The 26,307-nt window shown below is 38.8% G+C and overlaps 1 protein-coding gene across 2 annotated transcripts in view; it reads right to left on the bottom strand.

The window, feature by feature from the left end:
* The window catches only part of BRINP3 (BMP/retinoic acid inducible neural specific 3), a 334,303-nt gene that overhangs the window by 138,427 nt on the left and 169,569 nt on the right, over window positions 1-26,307 (bottom strand). For both annotated transcript variants that reach the window (XM_019530987.1, XM_019530988.1), the window contains exon 3: window positions 15,596-15,786. In XM_019530987.1, the coding sequence (XP_019386532.1) occupies window positions 15,596-15,786 (191 nt within the window). The remainder of the gene's footprint in view (window positions 1-15,595; window positions 15,787-26,307) is intronic.

Here is a 26,307-nt window from a genome sequence, read left to right as displayed (position 1 = left end):
GAATAATGAAGCACTGGAGCAGGCTACCCAGAGAGGTTGTTAAGACCATCCTTCTCCATCCTTAGAGGTTATTAAGACCAGGGTAGACAAAACTTTGGCTAGGAAGATATAGTTTGGGATGGTTCTGCTTTGAGCAAGAGGTTGGATCAGATGACCTCTAGAGGTCCTTTCAACCCTAATTTTCTATGATCCTATGACATTTTCTATGATACTATGATACTCCAATAGAGATATACCAGGGATGAGGTTGGTTTAAATTCTTTAATTTTAAATTCCATAGCATAAATAGTTTAAACAATGCAGAAAGAAGATCTAACATGACTAATACTTAATAATAATAATAATAAAATATATTTTTCCTTTTATTAATATGATTTTTCCCTGTGAAAAATGTCTGGTGAAACTTAAGAAATGTGTATTCATACTACAGATCTCTTTAAGACTGTTAAAAACAAAGCAAACAAAAAAAACCATTTTTATTAAAATGTAAACATTTTTAGAATAATTTCCATAGAATTCTTTTCATTTGAACACTACTATATTTATTAGGAATTTTCCATAAATGTTATACTACTTTCTAATAGGAAAACAAGTCCAAATTTACCATAAATTTCCCTTCTGAGTCTGTGGCTGATAATTTTGGATTTTTTAAGTTATCTTGTTCCTGAATTCAGCAAGTAATACCAGTTCGGCATAACTTTAGATGACAGATATCTACACAGACTGCAGTTTCCTCATTCCTGGAAGGGAGTCTGTCCCATAATAATTAGACTTGATACTTGTACTAGTTTCATTGCACGTCCATCTGTTATGATGGCATTCTGCCCACTCACAAGATGTTATGCCAGTTTCAAATAGGCATATGTGCCAACAAATATAGCTGTAGAAGGATAATGTGTGGGATGCAAAAAAAGTGACATCGACTCCAAAAGAAGATAATCTTGATAGCAAACAACTCCAAATAAAGAACAATGCTTTGGTGCAAGAGTTCACATCTGATGGCACATGTGCTGGAAACACTGCATACCATGCTGCGAATAATCAACAACCCCTTTTGCCTTCACATTTAATTTCTGCATTTGGAGAAAACCAGGATGGCAATTAATTTTGCATTGTATTTATTGATGCCAGTGCTGGAAAGTCAGCTGAAAGCCAAATTCTGAAGCAAAACAGCAATGAATTAAAGGGAAGTTTTGTCTGAGTTAATACCACCAACGTTTAACACTTTTACTTTATCATGAAGCAGACAACTCTCATCTCAGCTTCTTATTGCTTGGTTTTCCAAGGCGGGTCTCATGACAGAACATAGCAGAATGCATCCCACTGTATATTTGCTTTGTCCCCAAACTATGTTTTAACAGGATCAGGCCTCAGACTACCTATTGAGTCAGAAAATAGTTGTAAAATAGTTTTTGAAAAACTGGTGTGTATTGCTAATTGTAGTTCAATACATTAAGCAACTCAGATGATGCAACAATCTAAACTCTGGCATCCTGCTGTGCTACTAGACAGGGTTTTGCTAAATTTTCTTGTACCGGATAATACTTAAACATTATATCATAACAACTTAGTTGACATAAATGACTGTCAACAAGTATAGGAATATTTGGCACAACAACACATTTCAAAAAGGTATGAAATTAGTGCATAAATAAAAGAAATTTTCCACTATTCTATTAGGTTTCTCACACTTTTTCGTTAGCCGTAGAAAGGTGATTTTTGCTTTATATTGTTGACAACAATGGCTTTTTCTCCCACTGAAGTCAGCAGTAATGTGCCAATATATACATAAAAGTTGGCACTCCCCTTACATTGAGGGAAATCCCTGAAAAAAAGGGAAAATCTTCCTTTATTTCTCATAAAATTGGTATTTTTTCTCCCTTCATAAATAATCACTTTCAAAGCCTCCTGACTACTTGGTGATAGTCATATCACTCAAGCTGATTGAATTGCTTCCATCCAAAGTGTTTTTCAGCAGGAAACTAGATTTTTGCCAAAACAAGTATTTCGCTTGCACAGAAAACGGCAATTTTTGTTAAAATATGACATCTCAACACTCAATTTCCACAAAAAACCTGAAAATAAATAGAAAGTGTATTTTTCCAGCAAAAGTTTCCATGGGAAAAAAAACAACGGTATTTCAGTTCAGCTTTTGGTTATCACATCATCCCTTTATCAGAATCAAGCTCAAGCTCATTCTTGCTTTGTAGATAGCCACTCTGTGAGAGAGGAGGGAAGGGTAATTTTGGCAAGCAGAACTCACCCTGGCAGAACACTGAGCTCAATCCTACCACTGTATGCTCAGTTCCTGCTTCCTGAGAGATGCATTTTGTTTCTGATCCTCTGTAGCTAGGCTGATGAGATGTGAATGTTTTCATTGAATCAAATAAAATAAAATTGCATTTTCCCATGTTAAGCTGAGGTTTGCACCTAGAGTAATATAGTGCCAGGGAATACACAGCCACCATTTGACAAAGCTCTCTCACAAAATTGATGCCCTATCCCTCACGATAAACTCTGTGTCCCAAATATTTCTCTATTTACTGTTATTTACTTGTGGGATTTTCAAGAGATATAGCATGTTAGGCATTCAGATCTCACTGAATTCCAACATGATTTGGGGCATCTATCTGCCTCAGGCTCCTTGAAAATCAGAGTCATAATCACATTTACATTACAGTAATGTTCATTTATATATATCACAGTAATGCCTCGAGGCCTCTACCAGGTCAGAGCTCCAGTATTGTAAGTGCTGGAAAACACGCTAGGAACTGTTTTTACTTGGTGCTTTAAATCTGTGATTATCATACTGTCATGATGCTACAATTTTCCATTAGCACAATTTTTAAATGCATTTGTTAGCAATAAAGACTTCTTCTAAAAACTTTGGAATTGATTCTCATTTATGATAAGATTTATTTTTTACATTGCTGTAGCAGGCAAAGTACAGCTTAGATTAAATATTCACATCTATTTTAAGGCCCTTTTACAGAAATAAAGTGATGTAAATGAGAATCAGGCCCTTTATATTTTTAAATATCTGCAGTGCTGGTTGCAAAGCACCTTCCACAATAAAGTCTTAGTTCATAATTTGCGCTTCTCCACCACCACAGTAGTACAAATAATAAATCATAATAGTTGCAATAAGGTACATTTCAAGGTAAAACATTTATTCTTAAGATTTTTATGAGTCCTGGAAATGATTAATCTCTGTCAGGACTGATTTGGCTCTTGTCAGGAACCGGGTGCAGTACAGCAAAATCATGCTCAATTTTCTGTATAGCTGGGTTCCAGAATTGTACAAAGAAGGTTCCTATGAACAGCATATCTTTGCAGAGTGTGTAAGTGCATTATATATAATTTATAAGAGACAGTTTGAATCCTAAATATAAAAATGCAAGTCTGAATAGACTTCTCTGTCACATTTGAAATACAGATAAATCTTTCTTACCAGCTATATTCTGCAACCATGAAATAGGCTAAGAAGACATTTAAGTGTTAGTTAAAAAATAGATGCAATTTAGAAAACTAGCCAAGGTTATGAATCTTAACAAGTGAAAAGGATTAATGACAGTGAATACTAAGAAAACATGATTATTCAGCATCAGATCCATACACAGCTGTGCCTCATAACAGCAGTATGTTTTCTCTGGTTTACAAAATGCAGGAGGCAGTTTGCTTCAGTTTCTCAGGGTAAAAAGAAAATACTATAAAAATACATTCTGTTTCTGCTCACAAAAGAACTCCATATAATCCAATAATTGGTTCAAGAGATTAGCAGACCCTCTATGATGATGCTTTATTACTGTGTAGCTGTTGTGGCTGACAGATATTCATCAATGAGTAGCGACTGACATTCACACTATAGATTGACCTTCGCACAATACATTCCAATATTCCTGCAAGCCCTGGAATTTACAAGGCTATTATTTAGTCTATATATTTAATTCTCCCCAGGTTTATAAAAAAAATATTTTCCAAGGTTTATATTTGCAATTTAAACTCCTCAGTTGTGACAAATATTCTATGTGTTGTTTATCAAAAAAACAAAACAAAACCAACCCCCCCCCCCCAAAAAAAACACCTCCAAAACAGAAATGGGCATTTAGATATATAGCTCCTTTGTGGCCAGTTAACAGGGAGAAAGTTGTAAAACAGTTTACAAATAGCTTTCAAAAATAAAGAATTAATACTATGGGGTTTTTAAGAATGTCTTCAACAATTATTCAAAATAAGAAATGCAAATAGCCACCACTGGTACAGTAGAATATCAATACCATTGTAACAGCTGTAACTAAATATAAATGTTTGTGGCTGGGGAAAATGTATTTTTGTAATGCATAACAGTACATATTCTTATGATTAAAATACTTACTGCTAATTTCTGCCTCAAGTAATTTAGAGATTTTTTTGAGCTGAAAGACTGCCTTCTTATGCCCCCTTTCTGCTGGAATAAAGAGATCTTAAACCTCAGTATCTTATCATTCGTAGTAAAAGATGAAAGTGCTGTAAGTAGGATCAGTTATAACATGCATCAGTAGCATCACCAGGAAGACAGTTTGTAAAAAAAAATAAAAATAGTCACATATCTCTATATTTACACCTGCATGCACTTAATAATGATCAATATAGGTACTTGTATGCATGCATGTGTGTGGCTTTTGTAATCTGTAAAGGTCCTTGGCCTGTGAAGTCTTCAAAAGTTTGTCATTAAGCAGAATGCAAAGGACAATGGCTGTAACTTAATATAGATATGAAGTATGGCAATGAATCAGTTAGGGTTAGGGGTATATTTTACATCCTGTTGAGGCACAGTAGTTCCGTAACATTAATGAAAGACCTGTTTGTATATGGAGAAAAGCATAAGCCAGTAGAATTTTACCACATCACTTTCCCAAAATGTAGCTGCTACCAATAGAAATGGACAGATCCAAAAAAAGTATGTAAACCAAGGCTAGACCCATGGGCACCAGGGGTGTGAGAAGTGGGCCCTATTCAATTCGGATCTGGCCTGAATCAGGAACAGTGATTCTATTTGTTGATTTGGATCACTGTCCCCAATTTGATTTGGCCAAATCTGAAACTGAAGATTTGATGCTGATTCAGAGAATCAGTGATTCGGACATAGATACAGCTTTAAAAGTTTTTTTCTACATACCTTGAGGTAGCAGGTGTGGCTCGTGAATGCTGCAGTGATGGGGCGCATGGAGCATCCCACAGAAGCGTGAGGGAGACCTCCATGTGCTTGGTGGTAAACCCAGAAGTGGACCAGTGTACTTCCAGTCCACTCTGGATCTGCTGGGGAGCACACTGGGGGGGGAGGCTGCACCTCTCCAGCTCAGCGATTAGCCACAGGGGGACCCTGGATACCCCCCCAGATCCAGGAAGCACCAGTCACTGAGCTGGGGGAGGGGGGGGCATGGAGCCGACCTGGAAGTCCTTCTGGTCCACTTCCGGGTCTGCTGCCGAACGCGTTGGGGAGCCTCCCATGCTTCTGTGGGACAGTCCATGTGCCTCAGCATCGCAGCACCCACGAGCCCCTGCTACCTAGAGATATGTAGAAAAAACATTTAAAGCTGTCTCTATGTCTGAATCTCTGAATCTTTCTGAATCTCTCTGAATCGATTCGGAAACTGAAGCCTGCTGCTGGCCAGGCTGTGAGCAGCCACCTAGGCACTGCTGGTGCCCAGGTAAGGCTGCTGGGGCCAGCACAGGAGCTGGGCCCTACCTTTCCTACTCCACCCAGGTCCCTTTGCTATGCACCAGAGTGCATGTCCAGGGGCATGCCTGGGGATAAATAGCAGCATCAGAAATATGTACCATTGTTATTTGTCCCATGGGAAATGTATGCTCCTGCACGTGCACACTCATGGGGACATGCCCCATGTGTCATCACTCCTGTCCTTGTGCTGATTAATGGTGTATATAATAGTATGTAATACAGATAGCACAGTTACAGCAGGTACAGAAATATTACTGTCAGTAAATTCTAGACAGGAGTTAAAGTTTGCAAGCTGAATTTATATATTATTTCTCTTGCCTACTATATTAAATACTAGAAAGTGAAGTGTGGCTACAGAACACACAAGTTCAATGGGAAACTAATAAATTCCTCTCACATAGGTCTTTTAGCACCAGACTGGCCTCCCTTACTTGCACCTGAGTAGGATCATTCCAATCAAAAGTCAAATCCTAATTTAGTAAATTAATAGTTCCATGGAAATTAATGGAACTGATTTATACAGTTCAGGATTTATTTTATTGTATACTAGTTAAAATGTGTTCTATATGCAGAGTAACAGCCTGTTCTCCAGGAACATGGGTAAGGAAAGTAAATTATGCTCTTCATTATTCATTGTTTAGCATAGTAACAGTGTAAATGTCAAAAATGCATGTAAAATATAATCAGTGGAGAGGAAAATGGCAGGAAGTTTAGATTAAACTGATCTGTTAAGGACCATTAAGATTGAATACTCTAAAGATGAAATTACCTGGGATATTTTGCTTTGTAAAGCCTGGAACATCACCAGGAAGATGCTTTCTGACCTAGGGAAATGAACTTCATGCTGCTCCAGCAAAGTGCTCTCTGACTGATTAGGAATGACAATGACAAGTCATAGGAAAAATAAACAAATCCTTTACTGATCTGGCCCATTAGTCACTTCCAGCTAGTCCTGGTTTCACAACAGTCCCCTGGCTCGACTGTAACCTTCTACACATTCCTTTATCCATGCTTCTATCGTATTAGTGGATAAGAGGCTTCTCTAGTAAAGCTCACTATCTTCATCTACTGTGAAACCAGATAAGATCTTCATCTGCCATAATACCAGAAATAAAACTCTTTCACTTGAACATAAACATATTTTCCTTTTACTATTCCCATATCCCCAGCTCAGTAAATTGGCTGTGTTGCCTTGCAATCAATTTCAAACCATGTTCTACTAAACCTTACACACCTTTCCAACCATGTTCTACTAAACCTTACAGTAGACACCATTAAAAAAATCGACATCCTCTTATATTTACTGCACAGCATTGCTTGAGGCTTCACAATTATTTACTGTTCCATGGTGAAAGTCATATTACCATGCAGTATATCTGTGTATGACAATGGAGAGCTACTGTACACTTTATTTATAATGATGTGGAAATCTGGATTTTCATTGTATAGTACTGGGAAAAAAATATAACATGAGAACATCCAGAAAAAATGGTGCAAAGTTTTTTGGTTGTAGCCGTGTTGGTCTAATAACATAGGCAGGCAAGCTTCTTTGGGTAGATCTGATCTCTTTTATTAGACCAACTGAGTAGATGGAAAAATGTTATTTGCAAGCTTTCGGGCACAAGCACTCTTCTTCAGACATAGGGAATCTCTGCTGTTCTGATATCTCCAAGAAGTGAAAGAAGCTAAAAGTGTGACAGGATGTCAGTGAGAAATAGGTGGAAATTAGGAAAACAAAGGGTAGAGAAGGGAAGAGGGGAAACGAGGAGGGAAATAATGCCAAAGCTGAGTAAGGGAAATTCTACTGTTATTGAGTTCACCAGGTAGAAAAGAGGCAGTCTGTGAAAAAATAAATAGCTGGAAATTAGGAAGACAAAGGATAGGAAAGGAAGGGAGGTGAGCAAGGGGGGAGGTGCGGAGAAGAAAAATGTAAATGGTAAGGACAGGCAGGTACCTGGTGAATCAGATGTCAGGCAGGTTGTAATGTGTCATAAATCCAATGTCTATATTGAGTCCATGATTTTTTATATCCGGTAGATTTAGGAGGTGAAGTTTGTAGTCTTGTCTACAAAAGGTGTTTGGTAAGTTCCCCTTGAGGATTAGAACTCAAAGATTGGAGGGGAGTGATTGTCTTGTGAGAAGTATGCACCCACAAGTAATTGGATATTTTTGCCTTTGATTAATCTGTGGTGTGTGTTCATTCTGGTACCCAGTTGTTGTTTGGTTTTGCCTACATATTTTCCATCAGGGCATTTGGTGCACTAGATAAGATATATAACACTTCTGAAGGTGCAGGTGTAAGATCCAGGAATGGTGGTACTTGTGTTGTGAGGTGTGGTTATTGTGGGGGTGGTGGAGATGTGTTAGCAGGTTTTGCATTTCTTGTCTTGGCATGGTCTGGATCCATTAGGTGTGGTTTGGGTTACAGAGAGTTTACTTCTAGTGATGCGGTTAACAAGGTTTGGTGCTTGTTTAAAAGCTAGGATGACTGGTTTTGGAAATACCTCTTTAAGAATTGGGTCTTCTTCTAATATGCGTTGCAATCGTTTAAGGATTTTCCATATAGGTTCCATGGAAGGGTGGTATTTTATAACTAATGGTATGTGATTCATGGGGAAATTCTTTTTGTACTGCAGCAAATCTCTGTGTGGTATCAGGGTGACTCTTTCAAAAGTACAATCTCTCTCTCTTCAGGAGTGTCCTTGTTGGTGAAAGCCCTTTTGAGATTTGTGAGGTGATGATCATGGGTATTCTTCTTGGTGTAAATTCAGTGGTATTGGAGTGCTTGGCTGTAAATTAAAGCTTTCTTGGTGTGTTTAGGGTGATTGCTGGTTATATTTTACCATTTTGAATATTGATCATGGTGTCCAAAAAGGAAATGCTGGTGTTAGAGTATGCAAGTGATAGTCTGATGAAGGGGTGATGATTTTTGTATTTTTGGTGGAAATCAATCAGAGACTGCAGGGTTTCAGTCCAAATGATGATGACCATGTATCTCAGGTACAGCATGGTTTTCATGGTGAAGTTCTTGAGGAATTCTTCCAGGTGGGCCATAAAAAGGTTGGCATATTGTGGGGCCATTTGGGTGCCCATAGCTGTGCCCATGGACTGGAGGAAGTGTTGGTTGTTGAAACTGAAATTGTTGTGTGTAAGGATGAAGTATGTAAGTTCTGTAATGTCCTGAGGTTGGTACTCTGAGTTGTAATATCGCTCTTGTAGATATGTGAGGCATGTTTAGATGCCATCCTGGTGTGGGATGTATAATCTAGTGACATCCATGGTGGCTAGGAAGGTATTGCCAGGAAGATTGTCTATGTTTCTGAGTTTTTGGAGAAAGTCTGTTGTGTCTTGGATAAAACTCAGTCTTTGGGTGATGAGCAGTTTTAGAATGGATTCGATGAAACATGATATTACTTTCATTAGGGTTCCATGGTTGGAAATGATAGGTCTGCTGAGGTTTCTTTGCCTGTGGATTTTAGGGAGCACTTAAAAAGTCCCTAAGATTGGGTAGTGAAAGGATCAGGGTCTGAAGTTTTTCTTGTAGTTCAGATAGAAATGGTGTAATGGTGGTTTTGAGTTTTGAGGTGAAAAGGAGAGTTGGATCTTCCTCTATTTTTCTATGGCAGGTAGTGTCAGAAAGTTGTCTATTGGCTGCCTTTACGTAGTCTCCACAGTTAAGGATAACTATCACTCCTCCTTTATCTGCTTGTTTTATTACTATTTTGTGTTTGGATCTTAGAGATTATATTGACCCTTATTTCTTAGGGAGAGGATGTTATAGTGTTTTTTGCTGTTGAGTATTTCATTATTCATTTTTTCTCTAAAGTAGTCAATGTAGCAGTTGAAGTTTGAATTTCATCCACTGTAAGGTGTCAAATCTGAGGTTTTTTTGGATTTCATCCAAACAAAGTTGTCTTGTGATAACATTGATGAAAAAATTGATGCCAAAAAATCAAAAAAAACCCTCAGGTTGGACAACTCACATGGATGTCACTAATTTATGCACCAACATCCCACACCAGAATGGCTTCCAAGCCTACCTCATATCTACAAGAGTGAGATTACAACTCTCAGTACTGAGAGTGTGTGGCACAGGCATTCCCCATGCACATGTAGCAGCAGCACAAGTTGTGCCACTGCTTCTTCTCCCTGGGGAAAAAATGTTCACACTCATGTGGATGCAGCCATTAAAACAAAATTACATTCTACTATACCTGTTAGAGGTAATTCTGATAACTCACACAAATATCTAGGCCAGTAACTGAACGATACTGAGGGCACCTGCACATGTGCTTTAAAGCTCAGTAGCTTATTTTACTGTGCATTAACGTGTCATGTCAAAACCCTGTCAAAAAACATTAATGCACAGGAATACTTTGCTACTGCGCATTAGTGCACCCTAATGCACATTTATTTAGTATCTGACAGGGCACCTTTACACATGCTCTGGGGGTAGGGGAGTGGCACTCTAATTAGACTGGCTCAGAAAGCTGTTCTAATCAAAGCACGACCGCATCTCCTGAATCAGTCTCCCCGTGCATAAAAATGGCAGCAGGGGCTCTTGAACTAAAGCTCATTCAATGTGTGGGGATGCTGATACATGAGATGCAGGAGGCTGCTGGAATGTGGCAATTGCCACGCTTCAGCAGATTCGATTAATCAAATCTGCTCCAGCACGCTGGATCAGCCTCTGCACTCATGTATAAGCACCCAGAGGTACTAAATTTATTATGCAGTAGCAAAAGTGCATTCATGAATGTAGACATGCCTACAATATAATAAAAAGCAGTAACATCTGCTAAAAACCTTATTCAAACTACTTTGACTGTTACTATATCCTATTGCCCATCTCCTTGTGAATTAGGTTACAGTTAAGTTGTTAAGCTAAATTTTCTAAAAGAATACAGACAGGTTTAGCTGCATGACTCCCATAAACATTCATAGAAGCTTCATTCTTAAATCCTGCTTTGGAAACTAATATGACCTACTATTTGGATGGGACCTGTTTACAGAGTGGATTGGACAAATCCAGTGGTGAGGCCTAGCTGTAATACAGTATCAATTATTCTTCAGAAAAGATAATTAGTGCATAGGATTACCTATCCAGACTTCACAAAATGAACTGACATTTTAGAGAAGCAGTTTTATCCCTTGGCAGGTGATTATATTAAAGATAATTTTAGTGATTGAGTATCTTTCCTGCAGGACAATCTTGTCAAAAGCCCTTATTCACCTGAGGAATGGTTTTCTATAATACATTTCATGACTGAATTCTAACCATACATTAAGAAAATGACATCAACACTATTCTCTTTTGGCTGATATCTGGGTAACAGAACAACTGAAATGTCTCATAGTAACTCTCTTTTGCAAAAAGATCATTCCAGAAACAGGCTGAATGTCCCTGTTACTTTAGCCATTTAAAATAACAATACATTAATTTCTATCATTATTTTAACAAAATAGCACTTCTGCAGCAAATACATCATAATTTAATTGAAATTGAGGCACAAATTGCACACATTTTCACTAGCAAGCTTTTAATGATGGTTCATTTGGTACAACACTTTAAGTATTTCCATTAATTGTTTATATCTCCCCCCTCCTCCCATACAGCAAAAAGGGAATTCATCAGGACAAGGTGGGCACATCTACATGAGACATTTACTGCAGAGTTGCCTAATTAGCACTACAGTAAAGTCTCAGTGTCTATATGTGCTGTCCTATTAGGCCACAGGAAACTAATTAACTCCATTGTGGGTTAGTAAATACAAGTACTGCCCTGTGGCGGTATTCTTAAGTGCATAGCAACACATGTGTAGAAACTGATGTGACTGGCTAGGGCATGAGGGTCCTTCAGTGTGAAGCTGCCTGCTGGCTAGCCTCATACTGGAGTATCCGTGTGTCCCAGCCATCCCCTCAGCAGCACCTTGAGCTGGGTTAAAGCAGCCCTGGGCTGCAGACTGATCTCCAAGGCGTCTTGCCAGCTGGGGCTGCTTCATCCTGGCTCAGTATGCTATGGTCCTGGGTACATGTGAAAATACAGCACCTGAGCACAATAAACTCTGGTGGAATATGCGCCAGAGTTTATTCATTCATTAATTTTACATGTAGATGATGTGCCTGGATAGTATTATTCTGAGTCTAGCATTAGAGAGCCTTAATACTTATAGAAAAAGGACATTTCTTAGAACTTTTAAGCACAGTATTTAAGGACCAGGTCAGAATAGGAGTAAAATTCTGACTTCACGGAAGTCACTGATAAAATTCCCATTGATTTCACTGGGGTTGGGGTTTCACCCTTGCTATTTCTGGTAATTATTCACAACATGTTATGTAGTGTTATAGTTCATAATCTCAATGTTCTTTGTTGTATGGGAATCATAATACCTTCTCTGGGAGTTTTAAATTCAGAAAATGTAAATAATTAAACCCTACAACATTGCTTTGCAATGGTTAGTCAACGTAGGTACATCTTCCAGAACCTCAGTAACATAGAGGAAACAGGTGGGGCATGATCTCTAAGAAATACCTAGCACCTGTCTCTTTCACTCATAAAGAAGTTTCAAGTATTCACTATCTTAAAGAGAGGGCGTATAAACAGGAACTAATGTCAGAGTTTCAAAGAAGCAAGGAAGCGCACAACATTCACTGTGGGCTTTATCCAAAGCCAAATGAAGACAATGGAAGGCTTTCAATGGCTTCAATAGATTTTGGATCAGACCCATAGTTTCATTTTGCAGCTCTCAGGAGTAGAAACTAATTTGCTTTGGAGTAGTAGATGTTCAGTACATTTGAAAATCAGAGGATCTGAGCTAAATGCTGGGCGTTAATAATTTACAAGATAGTTATAAAATTTCTATATACATTCCCTTGCCCTATCACAAGGGTGTTAGGATGCATGGGCATCCTAAAACATGGACTTCCATGCTCCTTTAATATGTGACTATAATTCCCTCCCCCACTCCATCCAATTAATTATTTCAGCAATGATGCCAAAATGTCCTCTGAAATATTTATTGCTTATATGATGCCTGATTAGCAAAGATCAAGTAAAATATGCCACCTTCTTTCATTTAACAAAGCTCTAAGTATTTGTATTCATGGGCATAAAGGAAGACTTGGCAAATGAATGACCTTGTGGTAAGATTTGTGTGCCTCTGTGGCCATTTGGCTTGCATGAATATCCTTTTTTGACCATAAAGGAAACTTTTACACATGGTTGTCTGTGAAATGTTCCCAAGTCTTTATTCACAAACATAAGAATATACTCCTCAAGGGCAGTCTAAATGAGAACTCAGTGAAGTTATACAATTGTTTGTGTTGCTACGAGATAACACAATAAACAGCATTTCCAGTTGTTCTTATTTCTTATGTAAATTGTAGCTGCTAGTGACTAAGACAAGACAAACATGTCATAGTGAAAAGCAACCTAAACTGCTGGCTATGAATATGCTGTGCAAGAGGCAGTGATATAAAAGGCTTCACTCATAAATCCTCCCATACACCCCTGCTGGAGAATGAGAATGAGGAGGAGGAGGAAGGAGAATCCTTATGCTCACGCATTGGCAGAAACTTCACCAGATGCAAAACTGCAGCTCCTGGACTGCTGCTTCCTTTCTTGCATGGATGGGAATACTAGTGCAGAGGTGGAAAGGATACCTGAGTAGGTAGGCCAGCACTGGGCTGGCCCCACCAGCCTTACCTAGTATCCTGGGGTCCTCCTGTGGTTGCAGCTGTGGCGATCCTGCTGCTCAGAGCCTGGCTGGCAGCCAGAGAACATGGCTTCAGCTGGCCAGGCTCCAGTTTTGGGCAGCACATGCTTCTCTGCTTTTTGTATGCACAGGTTTTTATGGACCCCAGGGTCATCCTCCTCCCTGCCCCCATCTCCACGCTGCTACCTTGAAGCAGAGAGAAGACCTGAATATGCGGTGCTGCTGACATGTCTGTGGCACTACATACTGCACGGCCAATGTCTGGACATGGCCAATGGGGCAGAAAGGACAGCAAGGAGTAATAGCCCTGGTGAACTGGGCCCAGGACTAATAAGGCTGGGTGTCTAATGGAGCAATTAGCTGCCCTGGTCACTGGGTGTAAAAGACCCAGTCACATACATGGAAGGAGACTGGGCTTGGAGATATAAGCCCAGGCTCTGCCTGTGCAGGGGAAAGCCCTGCCTGCAGCAGAGAGTGTGGGGTTGCTAGAGACAGACAGACAGGCAGTCAAGCTACCCAGGAGAGCTAGGGAAGGAGACTTCTATGTAGTTAGGACCTATGGAAATCTTTACCCCAAGGAGGAAGCTTATTTGTGATATGAAGCAGCTGGCTTGTGCTTTTGTTCTGTTTATACTGGAGGACCAGACTGTAACTACAGAGGCAGAAGCAGAGGCAGCCATGAACAGGGGATGCCTGTGTGGCACTCCTATGCTACTTGTGTCAGGAGCTAGCCATAACCTAAAGGCTAGAGAGTAGCACTGAGATTGAGATGTCAGGAGAGGCAGCAGCCAACTCAGGGCTAATACCCAGGAGTTGAAGTCTTAAAGGTATGGCCAGAGAAAAAGGGGGGCATGGCTATGACAGCTGAGGCTCCAACAAGTCCTCAGAAGCCTACAGGAGTGCCCCTTAAAGGATGCTTCCTCAGCCTGATGAAGGGTATTTATACCCAAAAGTTTGCAGAGGAGAATTTTTCCAACTATTTGAATTGGTCTAATGAAAGATATCAGATTTACCCAAAGAACCTTCTCTGCCTTAAAAGCAAAGCTCTCAAAAGGGAATACAGTCCCCTGGCAAAACAACCAGCAAAGTTACTGCCAGCCTTGGAAACTGCCTCCTTCAACAATGAACACAATAAGATCAAAGGCATGGCAAGTGAGAAACTGGAGGTGAGGTTGGGTCAAAGGTAGGGGCAGCTTAGTGTTGGGGTAGCATTACTTCCAAAGGTACCACACACATAAACATAAAAGAGTATATCTACACTTTCTCCACACTACTTTTAAGCCTGCCCCCCCAATAAGTTTTACTACCTGCTCTGCACCCTACAAACCTGAATATACAGCAGTGAAGACAGTCTGAAGTAACCCTCTTCTACCTCCTGTCAAGATCTTGAGGGACTGAACGTCCTCATCACCATTTTTGGATTGTATGTAGTGGGAGCAGACGGATGAGGCTTGTAACTCACAGAAGTCTTAAGACTATCGTGGAGACAATACAGACACACCTAATGTGTCCATTTGACTCCCACATAAATATCTAAAGCAGAGGCTAAGGAAGCTTTCCTTGCAGAGCACCCTCATTATTCTATTATAATGCTCCTCTCCAAGTGAAATAAGTTTTCATAAAGGCCTGGTGCCTTTACATTGGCTTGTTGCCCATCCACCAGTCCAAAGGGATTCAGAAGGGGGTTATGGAGGAATACAGAATGAATCTCTGTAGCTAGCCATCACCAGTGGCCATTGCTTAATACTTTTAAAGGGGACATAGAAAGATAGTTGGGCTAGGGAATCTCAGGAATGTTTTTTGAACCTCTTGGGGTCATCAAGAGAATGATAAACTTTGACCTAGTCCCACTAACCTCCCACCTATTCCTCAAATGGCCAGCTTAACTACATTCCTCCAACATTACATGTCCCATCTAAATCTAGCAGAATAAAGAACCATATTAGAGAGAGAATGTCTGAGCTTTTCTATTTCATGAAAACAGAGAGATCCTCAGATCTTCATGTCAGTCAGGATCTACACTTCCAGCCTAGAAAAAGTTCACTGACATTATTAATGTCATTACCATTCAATTCTTTTAAAGTGTGTTTATACTCACTCTCATCATGTGTAGTTATAGCTGAGCTGTTTACTTAACATTGCAAATCACTGATCATACCTCCCAAGGTAGCTGACAGAAGGAAGTGTGTCCCATATTTCTTGATAAGATTTTCTGTAATCTGCTGAAGAGTGGGGCGACGTCCTATTAGTCTTATATTGCGGAAGAATTCAGGGGCAAGAGGAAGTGGGGAGCCAAGGAAATTTCTTCTTTCAACAGCTAGATTGTTTACTTTCCAGCGGCCAAACTCTCTGCAAAGCAAAAAAAGTCTCATTCAGAAAAGTCTCATTCAAAAGAAATGTTTTCATTTGCCAAATACACTGCTCTACTGCCTAGCTTGGGGCAACAAGCCTCCCTTTTGATACACTGTCATGTGTTATATACATAGGACAAGCAACAAGTATTATTTATTGGTAGTGGGAAGAATACTCTATAGCAAAACCATCATCCGGTAACAACAACAAAAAAGCCACTTAAGGTGCTGCCGTGCCTATTGCTTTCATTCAAGCTGTGATATGATCATAATTCCAGAACAACCTGATTTTGTTAGGGATGTAATATAAATTCAAAATTATACATTAGGTTGAAAATAGGTGCAGAAGGTGGGTTTTTTAGCACTTTGTGAAGAAGATTATGTATCATCCTTAAAAAAATATACTATGTTGCAATTACTTTTGCACACTATACCTCTTGTCTACTCTACATCTGGCTACTTTGAAGGAGTTAGAAACTGTCAGACCATATTTGGCCAAGCAGTGATTGGCTTGCTGTTGCATGATATCACTTCAGCAGGGAGAACCAAAGTAATGCCAACTCTCATGAAAAAAATCACAGAACTCCTGATTTCCAAGTCAATTAAGTCTGACTCATGATCTCCTGACAGAGAGATCAAATCTCAGGACTTTTTCTTCTGGCACGTGTAGAGAGCACCAAGCTGGTAAGTCTGTGGAAGGGAATGGGAAGTGGGTAGGGGGCAGATCAAGGCCCCCCCACTGTGCGAGGTGGGAGGAAGTGAGGCAGAGGCTGGGGTGAATAGGGCCCTGGGGGCCAGGGCAAATCATACAACAGAGCTGTGGGCAGCTCTGTGTGTGTGTGTCTGCCCTTTACTCCCAAGCCACAGTCCCTCCCCCGCAGCACTGTTGGTGGCCCTTACTTCTGATCCACAGTACCCCACATCCTGCCAGGGTGTACAGGCTTCAAACAGCACACACATGCCTACAGCCCCCCACAAGTAACACCCTCAAGTATGTGTATGGAGACCAATACAGACACTTCAAAAATAGCATCCTGTGATTTACATTCCAAATCTCTTGATTTTTAAGAGTCTGTCTCATGATTTTTGCCAGGGTGGGGTTGTCAATACTGGAACCATAATCAATATATCCAGCGAAGTGACCTCCAGTGCCTCTGATGTTTAGCGGGTTGTTGTCCCTCATTTTGAAATATCTGGTTGAAAGACCACATTCAAAACACAGTAAGCAGTTTTCCAGTCAAGAAGTAAATTAAACCATTAAAACAAACCCCCTATGACATAACCTAGCTTCTCCACTCTGCTATAAATCAGTGATAGCACTGGAAGCAAACAAGTAAATTAGTCAGTAATAAACACACCTTTTATTCATTTACCTACCAATTAAGATACTGCTTAGAGTTATTAGCAGAAGGACTCATCGTCCTCAAAATCTAATCCAGGGACTGTATTTCTTAGCATTTGCAGTAACTTTGTTTTTCTGGAGCAAACTGATAGTTACTTTGGTTGCTTCAGAGTTCAATCAGAATCCAGTTTGTGGCTACTGTGCTGAGATAGCATATGGGCTGCTGTTTATTTACTGCTTTTAAGGAAAAAGGAAGTGTTACTTGGCTGGATATGTCAATTATGGTTCGCTCTCCTGAAATGAGATCATAAAAAAGCAAATAGTTTAGAATCTTTGAAAGGCTATATAGAAGATCCCAGCTAAATAATGAGTAGCATCTATTTTAAAAAGTAGAGGTCCAAAATACAGGGAAAGAGTAACACTGTGGGCTATACAAAAAGAGATATACACATACATACGTACATATACACACACATACACACACACAGCAGGCTATACAGGAGGGTATGTGTGTGTGTGTGTATGTCTGTGTGTATCTCCTCTTGTGTAACTCACTGTGTGTGTGCATGCGTGCGTACATATGTATGTACATGTGTATGTATGTACCTGTATATGTATATATATATACACATACACAAACACACACACAAGAAGATACATAATGATGTGCACATGGATTAATAACTGGACTGGCTGTTTGAAAGTCATCTTGTTTTTCTCATTATATCCTCATGTAATGTCATTAATTTAATTTTCTTTCCTTACTGCTCTGGTGTGGCAATAATAGTGGTGCTTAATACAGAAACAGAAGTATCAAGCTGGGCTCCCTTTCTAGGTTTCTGTAAAATAAATTGATGCACATATGAAGCTTTACCGTATGAAACTACCAGGAATTTTAAATTATAGGATGGTCTTCAAGTAATTCCACATGGGTAGGCAAATAATTAATGTCAACATGTATCCAATTAAAATCAAAATCCATATTGGTTTTCTTGTTTGGTAGAAAATGTATTTACACCACCATTTTTGTTTCTTTTCCCTATGTTTTGGTTTGTGAGATATGGCAGACTGGGAAGTTATATTTAGAATATATATTTCAATGAAAAAAAAAATGTCTTAGAAAAATGGTTTGTAAATCAGGCTTAGTAGACATGAATAACAAATATAGGTCGTATTGCTGCTTTACCAGTATATCCACAGTTGACTTCCAAATAGGCAGAAGAATCTACTTTCAACTATTAATTGCAAGTTAGGTGTTAGACAGGGAATTTGATATATATTTTAAAATATTGGGAGTAACATGCTTGTAACAAATGATATTTCTGTTCTGCTGAAAAACAGCCTGATCCAAAGTCTTTTCCATTGACTTAAAAGGATATTAAACTGGGTTTCCAATAACTGAAATTATACATCGAAAATAAGTAAGGCCTGCTTATGTAAACAAAATGAAATACAGAATAGAGTTCCATTATAGCAAACCTCAGATTCATTCAACAGTATCTGCATTAAATTTAATATAACCATTGCTAGAGACAGAACCAGGTTCTTAGTTGATATGAACAGGCAGAAGACCCACTGACTTCAGTTTATACCAACTGATTTTGTTTGTCATAAGAATGTCTTTCATAACTTGCTTTAACTCATGAAAGGCATGACTTTATGCATATGTACCATGTTGATTTTGTATCATTTTAGTTTCTTAACCAAAATAATGAGGTAATAAGTGAAACGCCTTACAGCAGTCTGACTATACTACATTGGCAAATTATCACAACATTTCTTTTTCACTAAATTTGTAATCTCATCAAAAGAAAAGGTTTTAGTTAGTGTGACAAGATTTATTTTCCTACCCCATATGGACTTGAATTAATTATGTTACCCTCCTTTTTTATTATTCATTAATCAAGTCACACATCAGCTGTTCAATTATTTGTATGGAGATCAATATCAGGGTAACAAACATAATTACCCAGGTTGTTCTATTTATTCTTTTAAAGCAGTGTCACATTAGATTTATTTCAGTCTTCTAGAACTTCTCCAGCACTGGCAGATTGTTTCTTGGCCAGCTCTTTAAAACTCTTAGTTGCACATTATTCATTCTGGCTGATTTATATTGTCTAGATGGGGTAACTGCTATTTAAAATCCAGAATTATTGCTGGAGTGCAAGGAGTTTACTTATCACCACCATCATCATTGTCATGCATACATAAAAATGATTACCACACCTGGCTTTTTGTCACTGGTTCCTAACTCTCCTATTTTACTACCAACTTCCATTTGTTATACACTTAGATTTATTATACATGTATCAACTCATTTATTCCTTTCTTCCATGTACATGTATACACTCATTTATTCATTTCTTTCATGTATAGAAGATTGTATTTATTTTTTAAAAGTTGTTATTACTTTTATTGAAATAGCAACTTCAACTTCCTTTCTAACAGGCTTTTTGTTTTGTTTTGTTTTTTAATCACTTAAGAATTCCTCACTGACTGTGGCAGACCCTACGGGCCTCATTACATGTTTTTTTTGCCAGCCCCTGGAATTCTTAACCCCTGGATTATCTACGCATTAACACCTGAAACTAGTGTTAAGAACTTGTTATGCCACTCAAAATTATGCCACTTTGATCCATGCTATGCAGCTCATGTTACCCTAAGGTGTAGCAAATCTAACACCCCAGCCACCTCCCTCACTGCCCCAAATCCAGTCTACTGGCTTCTCCTGCTTTCCCCAGCACCCCTCACTGCCCCACTTCTTCCTCTCCCCATTGCTGCTTATTTGTGGCTGCCTATGCTGTGTCCTTGGTGAGCAGGCAGGAAAGGGTTAACCTGCCTGCCCAGCTGCCACCACCACCACTACTACTGCTACTCTTTGGGCCTGGCTCAGCTCAGAGAAGAGCAGCAGTCCATATCTGTGGTGGCCAGGTAGGTAGGTTAACCCTGTCCTGCCTGTCTCCCTGGAAGCCACAAGTAAGTCAGGGGGTAGGGAGGAAAGGAACAGGGGAGCCCAGGGGAGGGGACAGGGGGAAGCCCAGAACTGAAGCAAGGGAGGATTCTTACCTTTCAGTACTCCAGGACCCTGCTGGCCTGAAGTGTGACTGCTCCAAACTCAAGCTAGCACTAACACCAATCAATGTTTGTGCAGCTCACAATGTAAGGTGTAGCAGGGCCCTAAGATATGTTTGTGATCAGTCATTTAGGTACTGATTTAACTTGCACGTAGCCCTTGCTGTTTGATTTTTCTTGAATATTTACAAGAATAGATTTTTCATGGCATACTGTTGGTGACAAGCTATTGATATGATTAATTATAGTAACATGGACATAAGGGTACCTGTGTATAAATTAGAGTTTTATTTTATTTGTTGCTTGTTTTCCTCCTGTTAATAACACTTTCAACCATGCAGTGATACAGCAGATATAATGCAATACAACCTCATATACCAAACACATCTCTAAACTGCAAAACAACAAATCACAAAAGTAAGCAGTTTATATCTCGCCTATAGTTTGAAAGCTGTTTGTAGGCATGATTCATTTGATAACACATTCATAAAATTCAAAGTCAATTTTGCAAACAGACAAAAAGGACTAAATTTCAAACAAATAATTCAACTCCAGAAACAATTATGTTTTCAAGTCTTTTTTTCCACATTCGGTCAGGTTTTATATCTAAAAAGAAAAACAACCTGCATATTTTTTGAGAAGAGTTTCTATACAAATGTAATGGGATTGTCTGATAGTCTCAACAGTCACGTCTACCTTTGAGGCCTGGGTTTGGGCAGATTTTTTTTATTCTTTTTTCTGGAACTCATTCCCAGATATTGCCAGAGCAACAGGAATTTGTTCCAATTAACTATGTGAAATTCTACTAAGCAAGATCAGATGATGGCATTTTATACTAACAATCAAGAAAGTAGTCATTCAATTAAGAATAATATAACCTAGTTACCTTTTTGTTATGACTGGTCTGTGTTTTCATTTGTCCCTATTTGAAGTTTAATATTGATTTCAAAGCTTGGCATGCACCCAACACTGATAACAAGCTTGCTCTTTTTTCTTCTTGATTTCTGACAGCTTCTAGAACTTTGCACTAACATTGCTCAGAAGAGACAGTCCCTTAACAAAGCCATGGCCTCAAAAAATAATTTAATTTCCCTGCTGTCCCCTGCTAGTAGGGGACTCTATTGTCCAGGTTTTGGATGGACCAACTGTATGTATACATAAATAGTGTAACATTATATTTGTTTATATTAATGTAATATTCATAAACTTTACAATATCTCAGAACTGATTGTTATTAGGATAGGGTAGGGTAGGGTAGGATTGTAGTGATCTAATAGAGATCAGGAACACTCCTGAATGTGGGACTATGTAAGAATAGCCCCACTTTATGTACAAACATCGAGAAACGAACAACTTCCAGTGGTCAGATCAGCGTAAAGGGTCTAAGAGACAATATAACATACATTTGTATATATTATATATAGAGGGCCCAGCTGATGTGCAGCATTTCTCTATGAATCATATGGAAAACACACCAGGATAAAATGTACCTTTAAAAATCCCAGCAATTCACAGTATGAAAATGTTTTGTGATATATATGTTCTTGTATATTATGATTAATTTTATTATTGATATTAAAGTAGTAACAAATAGATATTAGGGCCCTGTTGTACTAATCAGTACATATATGCAAATAGTAAAATGCAGAATTTAGGAAACTGAGGCAAAGAGAAATTAGTGACTTGCCCACAGTCCAATGGGAATATTGTAGTGGAAATGGTAACTGAACCTAACTTTTATAAGCCCTGGCCTAATATGTTACACACCCAATGTTTCTTTCTTTCCCGATTTCCTTCATTTCTTATAACAAAGATTGGATAAATGTTCATAATCTAACTGTCTGACATAAAGCACAGATTTGTATGATAATATACATAGGGATAGATCTTTATGGAGTCAATGCAACTCCAGTGACTTTAGTGAAGCTCTGATATATGAGAATTTGGCTCATTTTCTACATAATTTGCAAATTATTCTGTAGAATACCTTGTTTTATTTTGAACAGTAATCCTTAGTAAAGAAGCAATGTATTCCAGAAGTGTAATTTATGATTATCCCACTGATAATAGATTTATTGCTCTTGAGGTTACATTGGTTAGATTTGCACATTACAAAACTGAATGCACCCATGGCATTACTCCGGATTTACACCAGTATGACTTTCATAGGTTTACAGTGTTTGGTCAGGTGCTTCAGTATCCCTAAGTCGACAGCTTTCTATCGTCCCATCTCCCTGCATGGGGACTCTGTGACTCATGCAGTAGTTAAATGAATGGCATAGGGTTGGATGAATGGCAAAGAGCCAGACCACAGGCTAAATTGGGCCCACAGACTAGCCCTGCATGCCAGATCCAGCATCCTGGACCAGCTCTGCACAGATGTCACATGCAGCATGTATCCTGGACTGGCCCCGCATAGGTGCAGCATGTTGATCCACTCTGGATCCAGCCAACTGGCATTATCTTTGGCACCCCCTGTTAGAGGTACCGTGCACATTGAATAATCAAATGGTCACATGAAATAAATTTTGAAGCACAAGATTGGGTTGGCTAATTAAACTGCAGTATCATTTACTGGAAATGAACAAGACTTAGGGACTTGGGGAATTAGTTTCACTTAGTAATAGTTTTAGGGAAGAAAAACTCTTAGTAGTAGTTAGTATATGTGACAGAACTTTGTAAGTATTGTGTACTTTTCAAAACAGACCAATAGAGAAGAAACATAATTATGCCCATGAAATTAAATAGGTCAAAATAAGCCTATTGCAAAGTATTTTAATTCCAGCTGTATATTACAACAATAAAACAAAAAGAGTGTCTAAATATAAGCCAACAGACAGCAGGAACACAAAGAAACAAGTGCATATCAAGCTAGAAAGGTGTTCAACTTCCTTTCTAAGAGACTTTTTGGGGTTTTTTTATTTTTAATCACTTAAGAATTCCTCACTGATTGTGGCTGTTCTGAGCCAAGAATCAAAACGTTGATACTGTTTGACAGGTGATTTGCAGGGTGGAGTCTAAAAAAGTCATAAAGAGCCATTAAAGTGCAAACAGGTCGTTCACTTTTGAAATAGTGGAAAGGGGGCAATCAGTGGAGGAAAACAAAAAGATCACACAAAATGATGATGAGACTGGAAAGTTATCTTTGAATGACATTCTGACTAAGTGGAACAAGATATCATTTCTCAAGGCCAGTGCTTGAGATGTGAGACGATAAAGATTTGGATAAAAGTTGTAGCGGTATGGATGGATAGCACAGGGTGTAGTCTAGAGATGTTACAGAGGAAGAAATGGAAAAAAATAAAGTAGACACAAGCTGTCTATGAATATCAAGAGAGAAGGCCAACTGGAAGATGGACTGAAAGAATGCAGTGTGGAATGGCTAGTGGAAAATTTAGAACTCTGTTTTGGCCCTGTTGATGAGAAACTGATGGCTATTTAAGCATTCACTTCAAAGAATTCCATCTTCATGTATAACATGCCAGCTATGTAAAATGGCCACAAAAATTTAAGAGTTTGAAATTCATAAATACAGAGTTTTTGAACTTTTAATATACAGCCCAGTAAATTATATATAGGAAATACAGTAAATTTTAAAAAAGTATTTGTTATGTTTTAGCTAATGCAAAAAGAACAGTGGAGAGATGTTCAGCATGCATTGTCCAGATGCCTGAAGGGACCAGAAAGGGCTATAAAATCTCATTCCTTTAGATTGCTAGAATTAATACAATTTAGCTTTGACACATTTTCACCATATGATAGCTGCTTGGTGGCCAGTAGGAAAGACATTAATCTCTGTCAAGCTCTAAAACACATTTAGGATTTTTACTAATCAGCTCATGCGGAAAAGGTAACAGGGCATATCTGGGTATGGTTTTAATAGCCTCTGTTTTGGAGGAGAAAATTATGATCAAGAGAAAGAGACAGCAATGTTCCATAACACCAATTCACACAAGCTAGATTGTAATTACTACTCTAAAGCCTTTCCTAACTAAAGGGTGGTGTGCAGTGTCATTACATAGAGACAGACCAGAATCACTGTTCCTCCACATGTTTGTTGTATGGGGCAAAAAAAAGTGAATAACTCTATACCTTTTTATGAAGTAGCTTGCTTTCCCTTTGCACCTGGATCTAGCTAGGGTGATGTGTCAGAGATTTCATGGGACAGCGGTGATGACAGAGTTATTTTGCATTAAATGGGTCAGATTAAAGGAATATAAATTCTTCTACAAGCACAACTCATTGCTTTGACTTTCCCCTTTCCTTTCACAATTCCTTTACAAGTGAGCTAGTTCACCTAGCAAGTAAAAAAGAAAAAGTGGAGATTGTAATTGTTATTCCTAATTTTAACAGCTGCAGGAATTTAAATATTAGGTTGTGGGACATTCAAATGCATTGGCCAGCAGGCAGGCAGGCAAATCTGATTCTCCTCTTGCTTGCATCAGTGTAAAATGGAGTCACAGAAGGGAGGAACAAATGGTGTTATACTGATATATAAGTGGAAAACTAGACTCTAACTTTTCTCTGGAGCTATTGTGCTGATATTCCTAATCTTCCTGAATACCCCTCTATGGAAGAGGAAAAATGTGATTATCCACAATCAGGAGTGTCCTCACACAATGATGCTGAAGCTGTGCATCTGAGAGTACAGTGCTGGTAGAGAAGCACAAGGCCTCCTCACAGACAGTGCTGACTGCTTATATGTATCTGTGAGCCTGGCTCCATAGCCTATCCTTGAGGGGGCTCCGCAAAAGAGGAATTTCAGAGAATCTGAATGACCCTCACCGTGATTTTCTCTCCCTAAATCTTCCCAGGGGCCACCAGAGATGAGCAGCAAAGATAGAAACAAACCTTGCTGGCATCTGTGCAATCCAAATGAGACAGAAAAAATCATTGCCAAATAGAAACTATTTAAATACTAATCCTACAGCAGGTGATTTCTGATTCACACTCTCTTTTTTCTGCTGTAAAGATAAAACATAGAAATGCAGCAATCCCAGACTTTGCTTTTGTTTAATACAAGCTGTATTTTCATACATAAACATACGCGAATAACTTTGTGTTATTTAAAAATCAATAAAATTATTGAAAACCAATGAAAATAGACAAGGAAAACTGCCCCCCCCCAGCAACCCCACATCTATGCAGCATCAAGGTTACTATTTTAAAATAATGAAAAGTAAATAAATGCAAAACTTGAAGGTTCCTGAAGTGATGGTAAACTGACCACTTTGTGCATACATGGCCATTTTTATTCCTCTTCCTCTGCTTAATAGCTTACCATGCTTTGACTCAGGTTAGAAAACTTGTATCATAAAACATGGGGAATGTTCAGTGCAATTGATGTGATCTTTAGGTCTGTAATATTTTTGTAGAGTGCTATCAATATAAATTACACTTTTACAACATATATAAAGCGAAAAGGCCTAAAAGGGTTTATGATCTAAATGCACGATCCTACAAACTGTTCTTCATGAGAAAAATCTTACAGCTCTGCAACTGCTATAAAATGAATAGGACTTTCTACCGCGTATCAGCTTGTAGCCTTCTTTACTTCAGTTTGATATGTTGGAATACTGGTAGAGATCCTACAAATGAAAGGTTGTTGATGAGACTCTTCAAAGGCAGTGGAGGCCTACATTAATGGATCTCATTGAAGGATTGGGCCTAAATCAGTTGACTCAAACTGAGATGGCACTTCAAATGGAGTTCTGCACAGTCAGGCTGTGCAAAGCTTCGACTTAAAATTTGATTCAACAAATATTCAACATATTCGCCTTGAAAAGTGAAAGTTGAGTCGAAAAGAAGCTGGTTGAATAGCTGTCAAATCAAATACCGGAAGTCGAATATTAACAGCATAAGGTGAATATTAAAAGTGCGGGTCAGATATTCGACAAGGGTCGATATTCGACTTGCCTATACTGGATTCTCTATGGGGGGAAAAAAAAGGAAAGTAAGGGTAGGGAGGGGGAGAGAGGGAAGGAGTGCTTTCATGACTGACATGTGTGGCTGGCCAGTGACCTGTCAGCATTCTCTGAGGTCCCTTCCAATCCCAGTGCTCTGGGGGAGGGCCAGAGAAAATGCATAAAAGGCAGCAGTTTTTCA

The sequence above is a fragment of the Crocodylus porosus genome, unplaced genomic scaffold (assembly GCF_001723895.1).
Source record: "Crocodylus porosus isolate Cpor-Errol unplaced genomic scaffold, CroPor_comp1, whole genome shotgun sequence".
Classification (NCBI taxonomy): Eukaryota; Metazoa; Chordata; order Crocodylia; family Crocodylidae; genus Crocodylus; species Crocodylus porosus.
Note: the sequence above shows the minus strand (reverse complement) of the source record. Positions and strands in the feature narration are given on the sequence as shown.